At 38.5% G+C, this 14,661-nt stretch overlaps 1 protein-coding gene across 1 annotated transcript; it reads left to right on the top strand.

Annotated features, from left to right (window-relative positions):
• The first annotated feature begins 11,874 nt into the window (after positions 1-11,874).
• DEFB129 (defensin beta 129) lies at positions 11,875-14,304 on the top strand. Its single transcript, XM_021689245.1, has 2 exons — positions 11,875-11,932; positions 13,859-14,304. The coding sequence occupies exons 1-2, from the start codon at positions 11,875-11,877 to the stop codon at positions 14,302-14,304; spliced, it is 504 nt and encodes a 167-aa protein (XP_021544920.1).
• Positions 14,305-14,661: the final 357 nt, after the last annotated feature.

Consider the following 14,661-nt stretch of genomic DNA (forward strand, 5'->3'; position numbering starts at 1 on the left):
CCACCCTCAACAGAACAACTAGGAGGAGGAACCCCCAAAATAGGAAAAACTCAGGGATTATGACTTATGCCACAGATGTACAAATGGATTCAGATACAACCAAGGTGTTGGAGACGGAATTCAGGCTAGCAATTGTGAAGACAATGGCTAGAATGGAGAAATCAATTAATGGTAACATAGAGTCTCTAAGGGCAGAAATGAAAGCTGAATTGGCAGAATTTAAAAATGCTATCAATGAGATCCAAGCTAATCTAGATAATCTAACAGCCAGGGTAAGTGAGGCAGAAGAACGAATTAGTGACCTGGAAGACCATTTAATAGATAAAAAGGGAAAAGACGAGGCCAGGGAAAAACAACTCAGAATCCATGAAAATAGAAGCAGAGAAATAAGTGACACCATGAAGGGTTCCAATGTCAGAATTATTGGAATCCCGGAGGGGGTGGAGAGACAGAGAGGACTAGGAGATCTATTTGAGCAAATCATAGCTGAGAACTTCCCTAATCTGGGGAATGAAACAAACATTCGAGTCCTAGAGGCAGAGAGGACCCCTCCCAAGATCAAGGAAAACAGGCCAACACCCCGGCATGTAATAGTAAAACTTGCAAATCTTAGAACCAAGGAAACCATCTTAAGGGCAGTTAGGGGGAGGGGAAGAGATTCCTTACGTACAGAGGGAGGAACATCGGAATAACGTCAGACCTATCCACAGAGACCTGACAATCCAGAAAGGCCTGGCAAGACATATTCAGGGTACTAAACGAGAAGAACATGCAGCCAAGAATACTTTATCCGGCAAGGCTGTCATTTAGAATGGATGGAAAGATGCAGAGCTTCCACGACCGGCAGAAACTGAAAGAATATGTGATCACTAAGCCGGCCCTGCAAGAAACATTAAGGGGGGGTTCTATAAAAGGAGAAAGACCCCAACAGTGATATACAACAGAAATTTACAGGGACAATCTATAAAAACAAGGTCTTCACAGGCAACATGATGACAATTAATTCATATCTTTCAATAATCACTCTCAACGTGAATGGCCTAAATGCTCCCATAAAACGGCACAGGGTTGCAGACTGGATAAAAAGACAGGACCCATCCATATGCTGTCTACGAGAGACTCATTTTGAACCTAAAGATACATCCAGACTGAAAATGAAGGGATGGAGATCCATCTTCCATGCCAGCGGACCTCAAAAGAAAGCTGGGGTAGCAATTCTTATATCAGACAAATTAGATTTTAAACTAAAGACTGTAGTTAGAGACACTGCTTCTCCCTCTCCACTCCCCCTGCTTGTGTTCCCTCTCTCACTGTGTCTCTCTCTGTCAAATAAATAAATAAAATCTTAAAAAAAAAAATGGATGTCTATTATCAATAAAACAAAGTTAACAAGTGTTGGCAAGGATATGCAAAAATTTGGAACCCTTGTACACTGTTACGGAGAATGTAAATTGGTTTAGCCACTATGGAAAACAGTATGGAGGTTCCTCAAAAAATTAAAAATATAACTACCGTAACGATCCACCAATCCTATTCCTGGTTATATATCCAAAGGAAATGGAATCACTATCTCAAAGAGATATCTGCATTCATTTTCACTGCAGTATTATTCACAATAGTCAATGCATGGAGTAATCTAAATGTCCATTGATGAATGAATGGATAAGAAAATGTGGTATTTATATGTAATAAAATATTATTCGCCCTTAATAAAAAAGGAAATCCTGCCATTTGTGACAAAATGGGTGATTCTGGAGGATATTACGTTAAGTGAAATAAGCCAGACACAGAAGAACAGATGCTACATGATCTTACTTAAATAAGGAATCTACATTAACCAAACACACAAAGCAGAGAGTAGAATGGTGGTCACCAGGGACTGGAGGGAAGATGAAATGGAGAAATTTTGGTCAAAGAGTACAAAGTTTCAGTTATACAAACATGAATAAGTACTGTACAGCACAGTGCCCACAGTTAAGAATACAGCATTGTATACTTAAAAATTTGCTAAAACAGTGTATCTTATGTTTAGTGTTCTTACCACAAAATAAGTTAAAAAACAGATTTTAAGGGTTCCTGGCTGGCTCAGCTGGAGGACTGTGTGACTCTTGATCTCAGGGCCGTTAGTTCAAGCCCCATGTTGGGTGTAGAGATTACATAAATAAATAAAACTTTTAAAAAAATTTAAATTAATTAAAAATAATAAAAAATAGATTTTAAATGATAAAATATTAAATGTTCAAATGTAAAAAAATAAATTTTAAATGTCAGAAGATTTTAAATAGATTCTAAATGACTTTTGGAGGCCATACATGTTTATGAGCATATGGTGTTGATTGTGGTGATGGTTTCATAGGTGTATACCTATCTCCAAACTCATCAAATTGCATACATTAAGTATATACATCTTTTTGTATGCCAAAGTGGTTTAAAAAAAAAGAAAGCCATTTTTAGATAAAGGAAAACTAGCAGACCTGCTCTAAAAAAATGCTGAAGAAATTTCTTCCCAAGAAAGGGGGTAGGGGAGGAAGGGTGGAACAGAGGGAAATGGAACTTCAACAATGAAGGAAGAGCAACAGAAATGGTAAATATTCTGGTAAATATAACAGACTAGTCTTTCTTCTTAAGAGCTATAAAATATGTATAGCAACTGAGAGCAATGATTATAACATGTCTCATGGGGTTTTTATTATATGTAAATGTAATACATATGACAACATAAAGAGGATAGTGTAAAGGGACTTACATAGTGGTAAGAATACTACATTCCACTCGAAATAATAAAATAATCATTCTATGTAGATTATGAAAAGGTAAGATTATATATTTTAATCCCTAGAGAAATCACCATAAAACTATATGGTCAAAAAAAAAAAAACTAATAAAAAAATTTTAAAGCGATACTAGAAACATATTTAAATAATCCAAAAGAAGGCAGAAAAGGTGGGGCACCTGGGTGGCTCAGTCATTAAGAGTCTGTCTTTGGCTCAGGTCATGATCCCAGTGTCCTGGGATCAAGCCCAGCATCGGGCTTCCTGCTCAGCGGGAAGCCTGCTTCTCCCTCTCCCACTCCCCCTGCTTGAGTTCCCTCTCTCACTGTCTCTCTCTGTCAAATAAATAAATAAAATCTTTAAAAAAAAAAAAAAAAAGAAGGCAGAAAAGGTGAAATAGGGAGATAAAAAGAGAACAAACAGAAAACAAATAGTAAAACAGTAGACCAAAATCCAAACATATTGATAATCATAGTACATGTAAATGATTTAAATACACAAATTAAAAACTGGATGGATTTTTTTTTTTTCACTAGACAATTAGTGACCCATAGAAGATCGAGGGCTTATTTTAATATTTTTTAATTGTCATAAAACAGACATAACATAAAATTTACCATCTTAACCATTTCTAAGTGTATAATTCAACAGTGTTACATACATTCACATTTTGTGCAACCAACTTCCAGAATTCTTTTCATCTTGCAAATCTGAAACTCCTTACCCATTAAACAATAACTCCTCATTTTCACCTCCCCTCATCTTCTGGAAACCACACTTCTACTTTCTGTATCTATGAATTTGACACCTCTAGGTACCTCATATAAGAGGACTCATACAGTATTTATCTTTATTGTGACTGGCTTATCATATAGTATAATGTCCTCAAGGTTCATTCATATTACAGCACATTTCAGAATGTCCTTCATTTTAAAATATGCATACTATTCCATAGTATGTATATATCACATTTTGTTTATCCTTTCATCTCTTGGTGACTTGTGTTGCTTCCACCTTTTGATTATCATGAATAACATTATTATAAACATGAGTGTATACATACATCTTCTAAACCCTGCTATCAATTATTTGGGGCATATACCCAGAAGTGGAATTGCTGGATCATATGGTAGTTCTATTTTAATTTTTTGAGGACTTGTCATACTATATTACCCTTAGCAACTGCACCATTCTACAGTCCCATCAACAGTACACAAGAGTTCCAGTTTCTCCACATCCTCACCAACTCTTGTTATTTTCCGGGATTTTTGATAGTAGTCACCCAATGGGTGTGAAGTGGTATCTCATTGTGGTTTTGATTTGCATTTCCCTAATGATGAATGATGTGTTGAGCATAAATGGATTTTTAAACTATATGTTATTTATAAATACATACATATATTTTATATGGAAATATAAATATAGTCTCAAAATATAGTCTCAAAATAAATATAGTCTCAAAATAAATATAGTCTCAAAATAAAAGAAGAAAAGATAGACCATGCAAACACCAGTAAAAACAAAACTGGAGTTACTATATTAATATCCAACAAAGTTGACTTCAGATCATGGAATAATACCAGGAGAAAAGGCTGATTTATAAAACAATAATATTGATGTCTTGGGTTAAAAATTATATAACTAAAAATATAAATATATAACTAAAATACACAATATCTATTGTGAATAAGCCAGGAGAGATGGAGTTATAATGCTCTAAATCTTTATAAGGAGGAGAAAGATACTAATTAACTTTAGATTTTGATAGGTGAGCATGTATAATAAAATTTCTAAGTTAACAAGTAAATATAGTGTGTGTCTTCCAAACAAGGGATGGGAAAAAATTTAAAGTAAAAAACATTTAATCAATCAAAAGAAAAGCAAGAAGGTTCCAAATAAAGATGGCAATGTAGGAGGATCCTGAACTTACCTCCTTTCACAGTCACACTGAATCTACAGCTACATACAAAACAATTTCCGCAGGGACGGGGGCCTAGCTGAACAACTCCTACACATTGGACAAATGGACCTACACACTGAAGTAGGTAGGAGAAGTTTAGACACAATCTCACTATAAATCCCAACCCAGCACGGCAGGCATCTATTTTAACACACATCCAGGGGACTACTGAAATACTCTCCAAAGCCTGGGGCTGGTGGGTGCCATATTTGTGCTCTCCCTCTGCCTCACTTCAGCTCACCAGTATCTTCCAGAAAGGAGCTTGTACAGCATCTAGCCCCCCAGTGTTTGCTGCTGCTGCCCAGGGGACACCTCTAGACTGCCTGCCTCTTGGGCGCCTGGATGGCTCAGTTGGTTAAGCGACTGCTCAGGTCATGATCCTGGAATCCCAGGATCGAGTCCCACATCAGGCTCCCTGCTCAGCAGGGAGTCTGCTTCTCCCTCTGACCCTCCCCCCTCTCATGCTGTCTCTCTCATTCTCTCTCTCTCACATAAATAAATAAAATCTTTAAAAAGAAAAAATAGACTGCCTGCCTCTGGTTGTCAGCAGAGTTTACACTTACAGGTCCCACAGGACAATAACAGAAAGATTTCTTAACCCACTACCAACACCAAGGCAGAGCAGAGAGGCAACAGACTGAGGTGCCCAGTCTCTGTGAAAGGGGTCTATTAGCTTATCTTCAGAGCTGCAGCTGAAAAGCAGGCTTCTAATTAAACACACATCTAAGAACCAACTGTAATCCTCTCCAGAGACCTCAGAGAAAGGCGCTTACTTTGTTCTCTCCCTCTGCAGCTACAGAATACCACGCCTGCCCAGAGGGGAGTTTATACACACGTACTGTGCCCTGGTTTTTACATCTGGTGCCCCAGTTTTTGTGGCTGCCACCCAGGGGGAAATTCTTGATTGCCTGGCTTTGATGACCAGCAGGGCTTGTATTCATGGGCACCATGGGATTGTAACAAATGGAGAGACCATTCTTGGCTAGCTACCAAGCCCACAGGGCACAGTGCAGAGACAGCAGACTGAAACACATGCCCAGTCTTTCTGTGGAAAGAAGCTTATTTCTTATCTTGGAGCTTCTGGTTTGGCAAACATCTAGGGGCCTACTGAGGTGCTCTCTGGGAGCAGAGGCTGGTGGCCTCAATCTTTTCACTTTCCCTCTGCCTCACTCTGGCTCACAAGTATCTCCAAGGGAGAGGCTTGTGTACTCACAGGGCACCCAGATTTTTGCAGCTGCCACACAGGGGACATCTCTCATCACCTGGCTCTGGTAGTCAGTGGGGCTTGTGCTCACAGGGCCCGCAGGACTGTTACAAAGGAAGAAAGAATTCTTAGCCAGTTACACCCTCTCTCCTGCAGGGCACAGCACAGTGACAGCAAACTGAAATGCATCCCTGGTCTTTCTGTGAAAGAGGCCTGTTAGCTTCCTTCCCAGTTGTGGCCTGACAGATAGGCTTCAAATTAAACACACATCTGGGGGGCAACTGCAATCCTCTCCAGAGACCAGGGAGGTGCCATCTTCATGCTCTCCCTCTGACCTGCCCTAGGTCACCAGTGTCTCCAAGAAAGGAGCTTGTGTATACATCTGTGCCCCAGCTTTTATGTCTGCCACCCAGAGGACACATCCCTTGAAAGCCTGGCTCTGGTGACCAGTGATGCTTGTGTTCACAGGTTCAGTGGGATGGGAGCAAAAAAAAGAAATAGCTCTCAAATGGCTATTACCCCAGAGTTCAGTGCAGAGGGAGCAGACAGGAATGCCCATCTCCCAGTTTTCTCCTGGAAAAAGTATATTCACATATTTTAAAAGTTGCTGCTTGGGAGTCAGGCTTCCAATCAGCCTGAACCTAAGTGCTGACTGAGCTCCTTCCCTTTGGAATACTGACAGGTCTTGTCACACCTCAACTACTGGTACCAAAAATAAAATAGATTGCTTGGACAATCACGATTTGAGAGACAACCAATGCCAGGGTAAGGTTGAACAATAGGATTCATCTCTTACATGAGGCAAATCCTTCAAGACTGGGAGAGTTGTCTGTTTCATCTAATGCATAGAAACCAACACACAGAGTCAAGGAAAATGAAGAAACAGAGGAATATGTTCCAAACAAAGGAATAGAATAAAACTTCAGAAAAGGAACTTAATGAAACAGAGGTAAGTGATTTACCAGATAATGAGTTCAAAATAATGGTCATAAAGTTGCTCACCAAGCTCAGTAGAAGAATGGATGAACAAAGTGAGAATTTCACCAAAGAAATAGAAAATATTAAAAATTACAGAGTAAAGTCACAGAGCTTAAGAATATAATAACAGAGTTGAAAAATACAATAGAGGGTTTGACAGCAGACTAGATGCAATGGAAGAAAGGATCAGTGACTACAAAGGACAGTGGAAACTCACCCAATCACAACAGCAAAAAGAAAAAAGAATGAAAAATACAGAAGAAAGCTTAAGGGATTTGTGGAATAATATCAAGTGGACCAACATTCACATTACAGGGGTCCCAAAAGGAGAAGAGAAAGAAAAAAGGGCAGAAAATTTATCTGAAGAAATAATGAATGAATATTTCCCTAACCCTGGGAAGAAAACAGACATCCAGATCCAGGCAGCCCAGCGAGTTCCAAAAAATATGAACCCAAAGAGACCCACACCAGGCACATTACAATTAAAGTTTCAAAATTTAAAGACAAGAAGAGAATCTTAAAAACAGAAGAAGAAAAATAACTTGTTACCTACAAGGACTCACCATAAGACAATGAGCAGATTTTTTAAACAGAAACTATGCAAGCCAGAGTAAAGTGGCACAATATATGTAAAGCACTGAAAGAAAAACTGCCAACCAAAACTACTCTACCTGGCAAAATTGTCCTTCAGATGTGGGATGGAAATATAGAGTTTTCTAGATAAGCAACATCTAAAGGAATTCATCACAAGTAGACCAGCCTTAACTGGTCTTATATCTGACAAGAAATGTTAAGGGGACTTCTTTAAGCTGAAATGAAAGGGGACTAATTAGTAACAGGAAAACACGAAAGTACAGATTTCACTGGTAAAAGTAAGTACATAGTAAAATTCAGAACACTCTAATGTTGTAAAGGTGATGGGTTAATTACTTATAAAGCTAGTATGAAGGTTAAAAAAACAAAAGTGGTAAAATAACATAACCATAATAATTTGTTAATGGATACACAAAATAAAAAATATAAATTGTGACATCAAAAAGACAAAATGGGGGAGGGGAGAGAAATTGGAGAGTCTCAGAATGCATTTGAATTTAAACTGTTATCAATTTAAATTAGACTGTTATCTGTTGTTTTATGTAAGCTTTCATGGTAACCACAAACCAAAAACCTACAATAGATACACAAAAGACTGAGAGAAAGGAATCTAAGCATACCACTACAGAAAATCATCAAATCACAAAGGAAGAGAGCAAGAAGAAAGGAACCAAAGAGTAACAAAACATCCAGAAAACAATTAACATAATGGCTCTAAGTGCATGCCTACTGATAATTACTTTAAACATAAACGGACTAAAATTCTCCAATCTAAAGATATAACGCGTCTGAATGGATGAAACAATAAGACCCATCTAAATGCTGCCTACGATAGCCTCAATTCAGATATAAGTACACATACTGATTGAAAATGAAAGGATGAAAAAAAAATACCCCATACTAATGGAAACCAAAGGAAAACTGGGATAGCTATACTTACATATCGAACAAAATACACTTTAAGGCAAAGACTAATAAGAGGCAAAGAAAGTAATTATATAATGGTGGAGTGATCCAACAATAGGATATAACATTTCTAAATGTCTATGCAACATAGCAGCACCTAACAGATAAAGCAAATATTAACAGACTTAAAGGAGAAATTGCAATTGCAATACAATAATAGGAGACTTTAATAGCCCACTTTCATCAATGAATAGATAATCTATATTAAAGATCAATAAGGAAGCATTGGGCTTAAACCAGACATTAGACCAGACAGACTTAACAGACACATACTGAATATTTCATCCAAAAGCAACAGAATACACATTCTTCTCAAACATACATAGAACATTCTCCAGGACAGATCATATGTTAGGCCAATAAGTCTTAGTAAACTTAAGAAGATTGAAAACATATCAAACATCTTTTCTTTTTTTTTAAAGATTTTATTTATTTATTTATTTATTTATTTTTATTTGAGAGAGACAGTGCGAGAATGTGAGCAGGGAGAAAAGGAGAGGGAGAGAGAGAAAGAAGCCGACACTCCTCAAGAGTGCGGAGCCTGACACGGGCCTGATCTCACACCCTGAGATCATGACCTGAGCTGAAATCAAGAGTCGGACACTTAACGAACGGAGCCATCCAGGCACCCCTCAAACCTTTTCTGACCATAACTGTATAGAAACTAGAAATTAATTACATGAAGAAAACTGGAAAATTCACATATATGTGTAGATTAAGCAACATGCTACTGAAAAACCAATGGGTCAAAGAAGAAATAAAAAGAGAAATCAAAAAAATACCTTGAGACAAATGAAAATGGGAATACAACATATCAAAACATATGGGGGTGGGGTGGGAGGGATGGGGTGACTGGGTGATAGACACTGGGGAGGGTTTGTGCTCTAGTAAGCGCTGTGAATTGTGCAAGACTGTTGAATCTCAGATCTATACCTCTGAAACAAATAATGCAATATATGTTAAGAAAAAAAAAAAAAGAAGAAGAAGAAGAAGATAGCAGGAGGGGAAGAATGAAGGGGGGGAATCGGAGGGGTAGACGAACCATGAGAGATGATGGACTCTGAAAAACAAACTGAGGGTTCTAGAGGGGAGGGGGGTGGGAGGATGGGTTAGCCTGGTGGTGGGTATTGAGGAGGGCACGTTCTGCATGGAGCACTGGGTGTTATGTACAAACAATGAATCATGGAACACTACAGCTAAAACTAATGAGGTAATGTATGGGGATTAACATAACAATAAAAAATAATAATAATTTAAAAAAAAAAAAACATATGGGATGCAGCAAAGCAGTCCTAAGAGGAAAAATCATAATGATACAGGCCTGTCTTAAGAAACAAGAAAAGTCTCAAATAACCTAAGTTTACACCTTAGGGAACCAGAAAAATTAATCCCAAAGTTAGTAGAAAAGGAAATAACAAAGATCGGAATAGAAATAAATGAAATAAGAATAAAAAGACAATAGAAAAGATCAATGAGGGGCTCCTGGGTGGCTCAGTTGGTTAAGCAACTGCCTTTGGCTCAGGTCATGATCCCAGGGTCCCGGGATCGAGCCCCACATCGGGCTCCCTGCTCTGCAGGGAGCCTGCTTCTCCCTCTCCCTCTTTAAATCTTTAAAAGAAAAAAAAAGAGCTTGTTTTTTTGAAAAGATAATTTGTTTATGGACAAATCTTCTCACCAAGAAAAAAAGAGATTCAAATAAAATCAGAAATGAAAGAGATTTGTAACTGATACCACAGAAACTGGATTTGACACCAAAAGCAAAGGCAACAAAAGCAAAAATAAATAAATTGGACTACATTAAACTAAAAAGCTTCTGCACAGCAAAGGAAACCATCAACAAAAGGAAAAGGCAATCTACCAAATGGGAGAAAATATTTGAAAATCATGTATCAGATAAGGAGTTAATATCCAAAATATACAAAGAACTCCTACAACTCAACAACAACCAATCTGATTAACAAATGGGTAGAGAATCTGAATAGATATTTTTCCAAAGAAGACATACAAAGGGCCAGGAGGTTCATTAAAAGGTGCTCAATATCACTAATCATCAAGGAGATGCAAATCAAAATCACCATGAAATATCACCTCACACCTGTTAGAATGGCTATTATCAAAAAGACAAGAAATAACAAGTGTTGGTGAGGATATGGAAAAAACAAGATCCTTGTATACTTTTGGTGGGAATGCTAATTGATGCAACCACTATGGAAAACAATATGGAGATTCTTCAAAAAATTACAAATAGATCTATCATATGATCCAGCAATTCCACTTCTGGGTATTTTTCTGAAAGAAACAAAAACATTAACTCAAAAACATACGTGCATCCCCAAGTTCATTACACCATTATTTATAATAGCAAGACATGAAAGCAACGTTTAGTGTCCATTGATGAATGAAGGATAAAGAAAATGTAATATATATAATGGAATATTATTTGGCCATAAGAAAGAAAACAGTGCCAATTGCAACAGAATGGATGGACCTTGAGGGCATATGCTAAATGAATTAAGTCAGACAAGAGAAAGACAAATACCATATGATCTCACATAAATGTAGCATCAAAAAAAAAGATGAACTCATAGATACAGAGAACAGATTGATGGTTGCCAAGGTACAGAGGAGGAGCAAGGGGCAAAATGGGTAAAGATCATCAAATGGTACAAATGTCCAGTTACAAAATCATTAAGTCCCAGGGGTGTAATACGCTGCATCATAACTATAGTTAACAATGCTGTATTGTATATTTGAAAGTTGCTAGAGAGTAAGTCTTAAAAGTGTGGTGATGGATGTTAACTAGACTTACTATCAATCATTTCAGAACTTATACAAATATCAAATCATTATGTTGTACACTTGAAACAAGTATGTTATATGTCAATTATATCTCAATAAAAAAGAAGTTAAAGTTATGCCAGGAGCTGCCTCCAACAAACTCATGCAACATGCATGTACTCAGCTCTAATGTTGACCCAGTGCCCCTACTAAACAGTGGAGACACCAGTACAAAAAAGACAGAAACAATCCTCTGAGACTTGATGGCTATAGCAATTTCCATGCTTCTGACTCTCCCATGTTAAGTGCCTTAGGCATAATTAGCTGACAGATAGAAAAACAAATATATTACTCTTGCCATGCTCACATATTAAGAAGGGATGGAAAGGGCTTGCACCTCCTTTCATATCTTATATGTCTTATGTTTCTCCCAGGATCAAGAGCAGGGAATGTGTTGCACAGAAGTGTTCAGGAAAGGCTGTTCTCAGAATCAGTGAAAACACAACTGCTACGAGCTTTGGCTGCACTTCACTGCTCATGGCCTAAGGCCATGAAGAGGCCAATAAAGGCTGGAGCTCAAGAACACCAACCCAGATCCAAGGCTTCCTCTCTGGCACCCAGCCATGAAGCTCCTTTTTCCTATCTTTGCCAGCCTCATGCTACAGTACCAGGTGAACACAGGTAATGTGGAATCCTGCATTTAGAAGGGGTCGGTGTGAGGAAGCAGGGATTTGGCTGTCTATGACAATGGGACCCCAAGTAATGCTGAAAGAGGAGATCCCCAAACAGGTGGCTTAAGAGTTTACCTATTGCCTCAGTCATGCACCATCCCCCATGCATCCCCATAGGCCCCAACCCTAGACTCTGTCTGATGGGGATACACAGGGAGCTACAGAGAAAGCAGGATGTTTTCTGTATACTCAGAAACTATCCAACATATAAAGGCTACCTTCCTGCCCTCTACATCACTATCATCTGGGACTCAGCCAAGTCTACCTCATTTCTGCTCTATTTCTAATTTAAACCATCTTTTGAAGTAAATGTTCATATTAGTTTATACCTTGGTATAATAAGTAGGAAGTCCTTACCCTTGCGCTCAAAAAATGTCCTCTAAAGATCCAGTAAATAGGTCTATGTTCTCCATTTCAACTTTTTCAGATTTTTAGTTTCATCCCTTTTCTCAGGCTTTGTCTTCTTGGAAACCCCCAAATCACTCATCAGGGCATCTGGGAATACATCTTGGCAAAAGGCTGAACCAGAGGATTGGCCATTGTTTTTTGGAAAGAATAGAGAAACATGAAAATTTGTTTCAGAATAAAAGAATCACCCTGATATTTAGAATTACTGGCAATGGGTCAGAGAAGGGAAAGTGAAGGAGTCAAGATATTTCTAATGTTTGTTTGGGTTTTTTTTTAAGATTTTATTTATTTATTCGACAGATAGAGAGAGAGCACAAGTAGGCAGAGCAGCAGGCAGAGGGAGAGGGAGAAGCAGGCTGAGCAGGGAGCCGGACGTGGGGCTCGATCCCAGGACCCCAGGATCATGACCCGAGCCAAAGGCAGCCACTTAACCGACTGAGCCACCCAGGCGCCCCAAGATATTTCTAATGTTTTTATCTTGGAACCTTAAGAGAAGAGCAGTAACATAAGCAAGTATGGCTGTGTCGTCTTGGGTAAAGTCACTTAGTCACTTTGAGCCCCAAATTCCACATGAGTATAGCAGGTTAATCAATGTAGCTGCTTGAAATATAAGAATTTTACTGTTTTGTCTCTGGAGAGAAATGATGTTGAAATGTATGTGAATATTAGGTGCTACATAAGCTTCTTGTTATTTATGGAAAATCAGTTGAATTGTTAAGATTACAGAATGAGGGAGAACTTTCTTGATTCAGAAAAAAGGGTGAGACCCTGGGATAAAAAAAAATTCAGCAGATGAAGATGAAGTACTAAACTGAGCAGAGAATTTAGAGCTATAGATAACCATGTGGGAGTTACCTTGACAGAGATGAGGTTAAGGCTGTGATGATGGATAAAGCCTCTGAGGGACAGAATGTTCAGAGAGACTACAAATGATAGAACACCATGCCCCAGGAACCACAAGTCAAGTGGTTGTCAAGGAGGGTGAGGTCATGGACCACTGGGTTTGGCAATAAGTCAGCACTCCTGAAAGTCCTACTGAACTCTTTTGAAAGTCTTTCTTGGATTAGTTTTATGAAAGATTTTGCTCTTGTTGGTATTTCCTAGGATCATGAAGGAAGATAGTGATGCTCTGTGTCTAAGATGTCTAAGTGTCTAAGTTGGAGGTCTAAAATCCTATCCTGAAGCAAAAAAAAAAAAAAAAAAAAGTGTTCCCTTTTCTCCTTCGTCTATGTGCCCCTAGATTTTTAAAGTTACTCAATGAGGGGGACTAGAGAGATTTATTTTGGAGTTCAGGGGTATACAGCGACTTTACTGGCCTGCCAGGTGCTTCCATCAATATCCCTAAACAGTGCACTTAAAACTTAGCATTAATAAACAACCTCTTATTCTATGCTTCACCCTCCAGCAGTCTTAACATCATATCTAGCTAGTAACCTTAGCCCAGTGGTTTTCTTTTTTCTTTGTGCAGAGTACTTTGGCTTAAGAAGATGTTTAATGGGTTTTGGAAGATGCAAAGACCACTGTGCCATGGATGAAAAAGAGATACAGAAATGCAAGAAGAAGAAATGTTGCATTGGACCAAAAGTGGTTCAAATGATAAAAAACTACATGCAAAATGAAATATCCCACACACTTGGAGAGGACTCCCAAGAACACCTACAAACTACCAAGAATTCTGATGCTGAGATACAAACAAAAAATCAGATTTTATCTCTTCTCCCCCATATCAAAAGCATCAGCCCTTTTACCAACATCAACACCCTCATCATCCCAAATGCCACCAATGTAAACTCTGCCATCACCAACCCTGTGTTCTCAGGAAAGATTTCATATACTGCTATTTCTACCAAGAGAGACACCAAAGAAAGCAGAGACTCAGCTGCTGACTCCCCACCACCATCACCACCGCCATAGACACTACCAACGACGTGACTGGAGCTGGAGGAAGCAGATGAGCAGGGATGTGGGCCTTTCCCTTAAAACACCAAGTTCCTCTCTTCTTTGCTAGCTGTAAAATGAAACATAGGACTGTTTCCTCTGTCATCAGTCATTCAATAAATACTGTTTAAGCACCTATAGTTTACATAATGTTATCATTCTCACAGAAACCTCACAGAGGAGGTAGAGCTGGAGAGGAATGGAATTTTAGTTTGCACGCCCAAGAAAAAGCAAGCACCAGGAATGGTGACTGTAGCACTGAATTTGGCTCACGGAGAGCTCAGATTAAGCTCTGTAACAAGGATTTATGATTCTCATATGATGTGCCTTCCT

The sequence above is a fragment of the Neomonachus schauinslandi genome, chromosome 10 (assembly GCF_002201575.2).
Source record: "Neomonachus schauinslandi chromosome 10, ASM220157v2, whole genome shotgun sequence".
Taxonomy (NCBI): domain Eukaryota; kingdom Metazoa; phylum Chordata; class Mammalia; order Carnivora; family Phocidae; genus Neomonachus; species Neomonachus schauinslandi.

What these genes read in the sequence shown, in the direction of transcription:
- DEFB129 (XM_021689245.1), top strand. Translation starts at nt 11,875, where the DNA reads ATGAAGCTCCTTTTTCCTATCTTTGCCAGCCTCATGCTACAGTACCAG. An exon ending in ACAGTACCAGGTGAACACAG is followed by an intron (nt 11,933 to 13,858) that starts GTAATGTGGAAT and finishes TTCTTTGTGCAG; the next exon opens with AGTACTTTGGCTTAAGAAGA.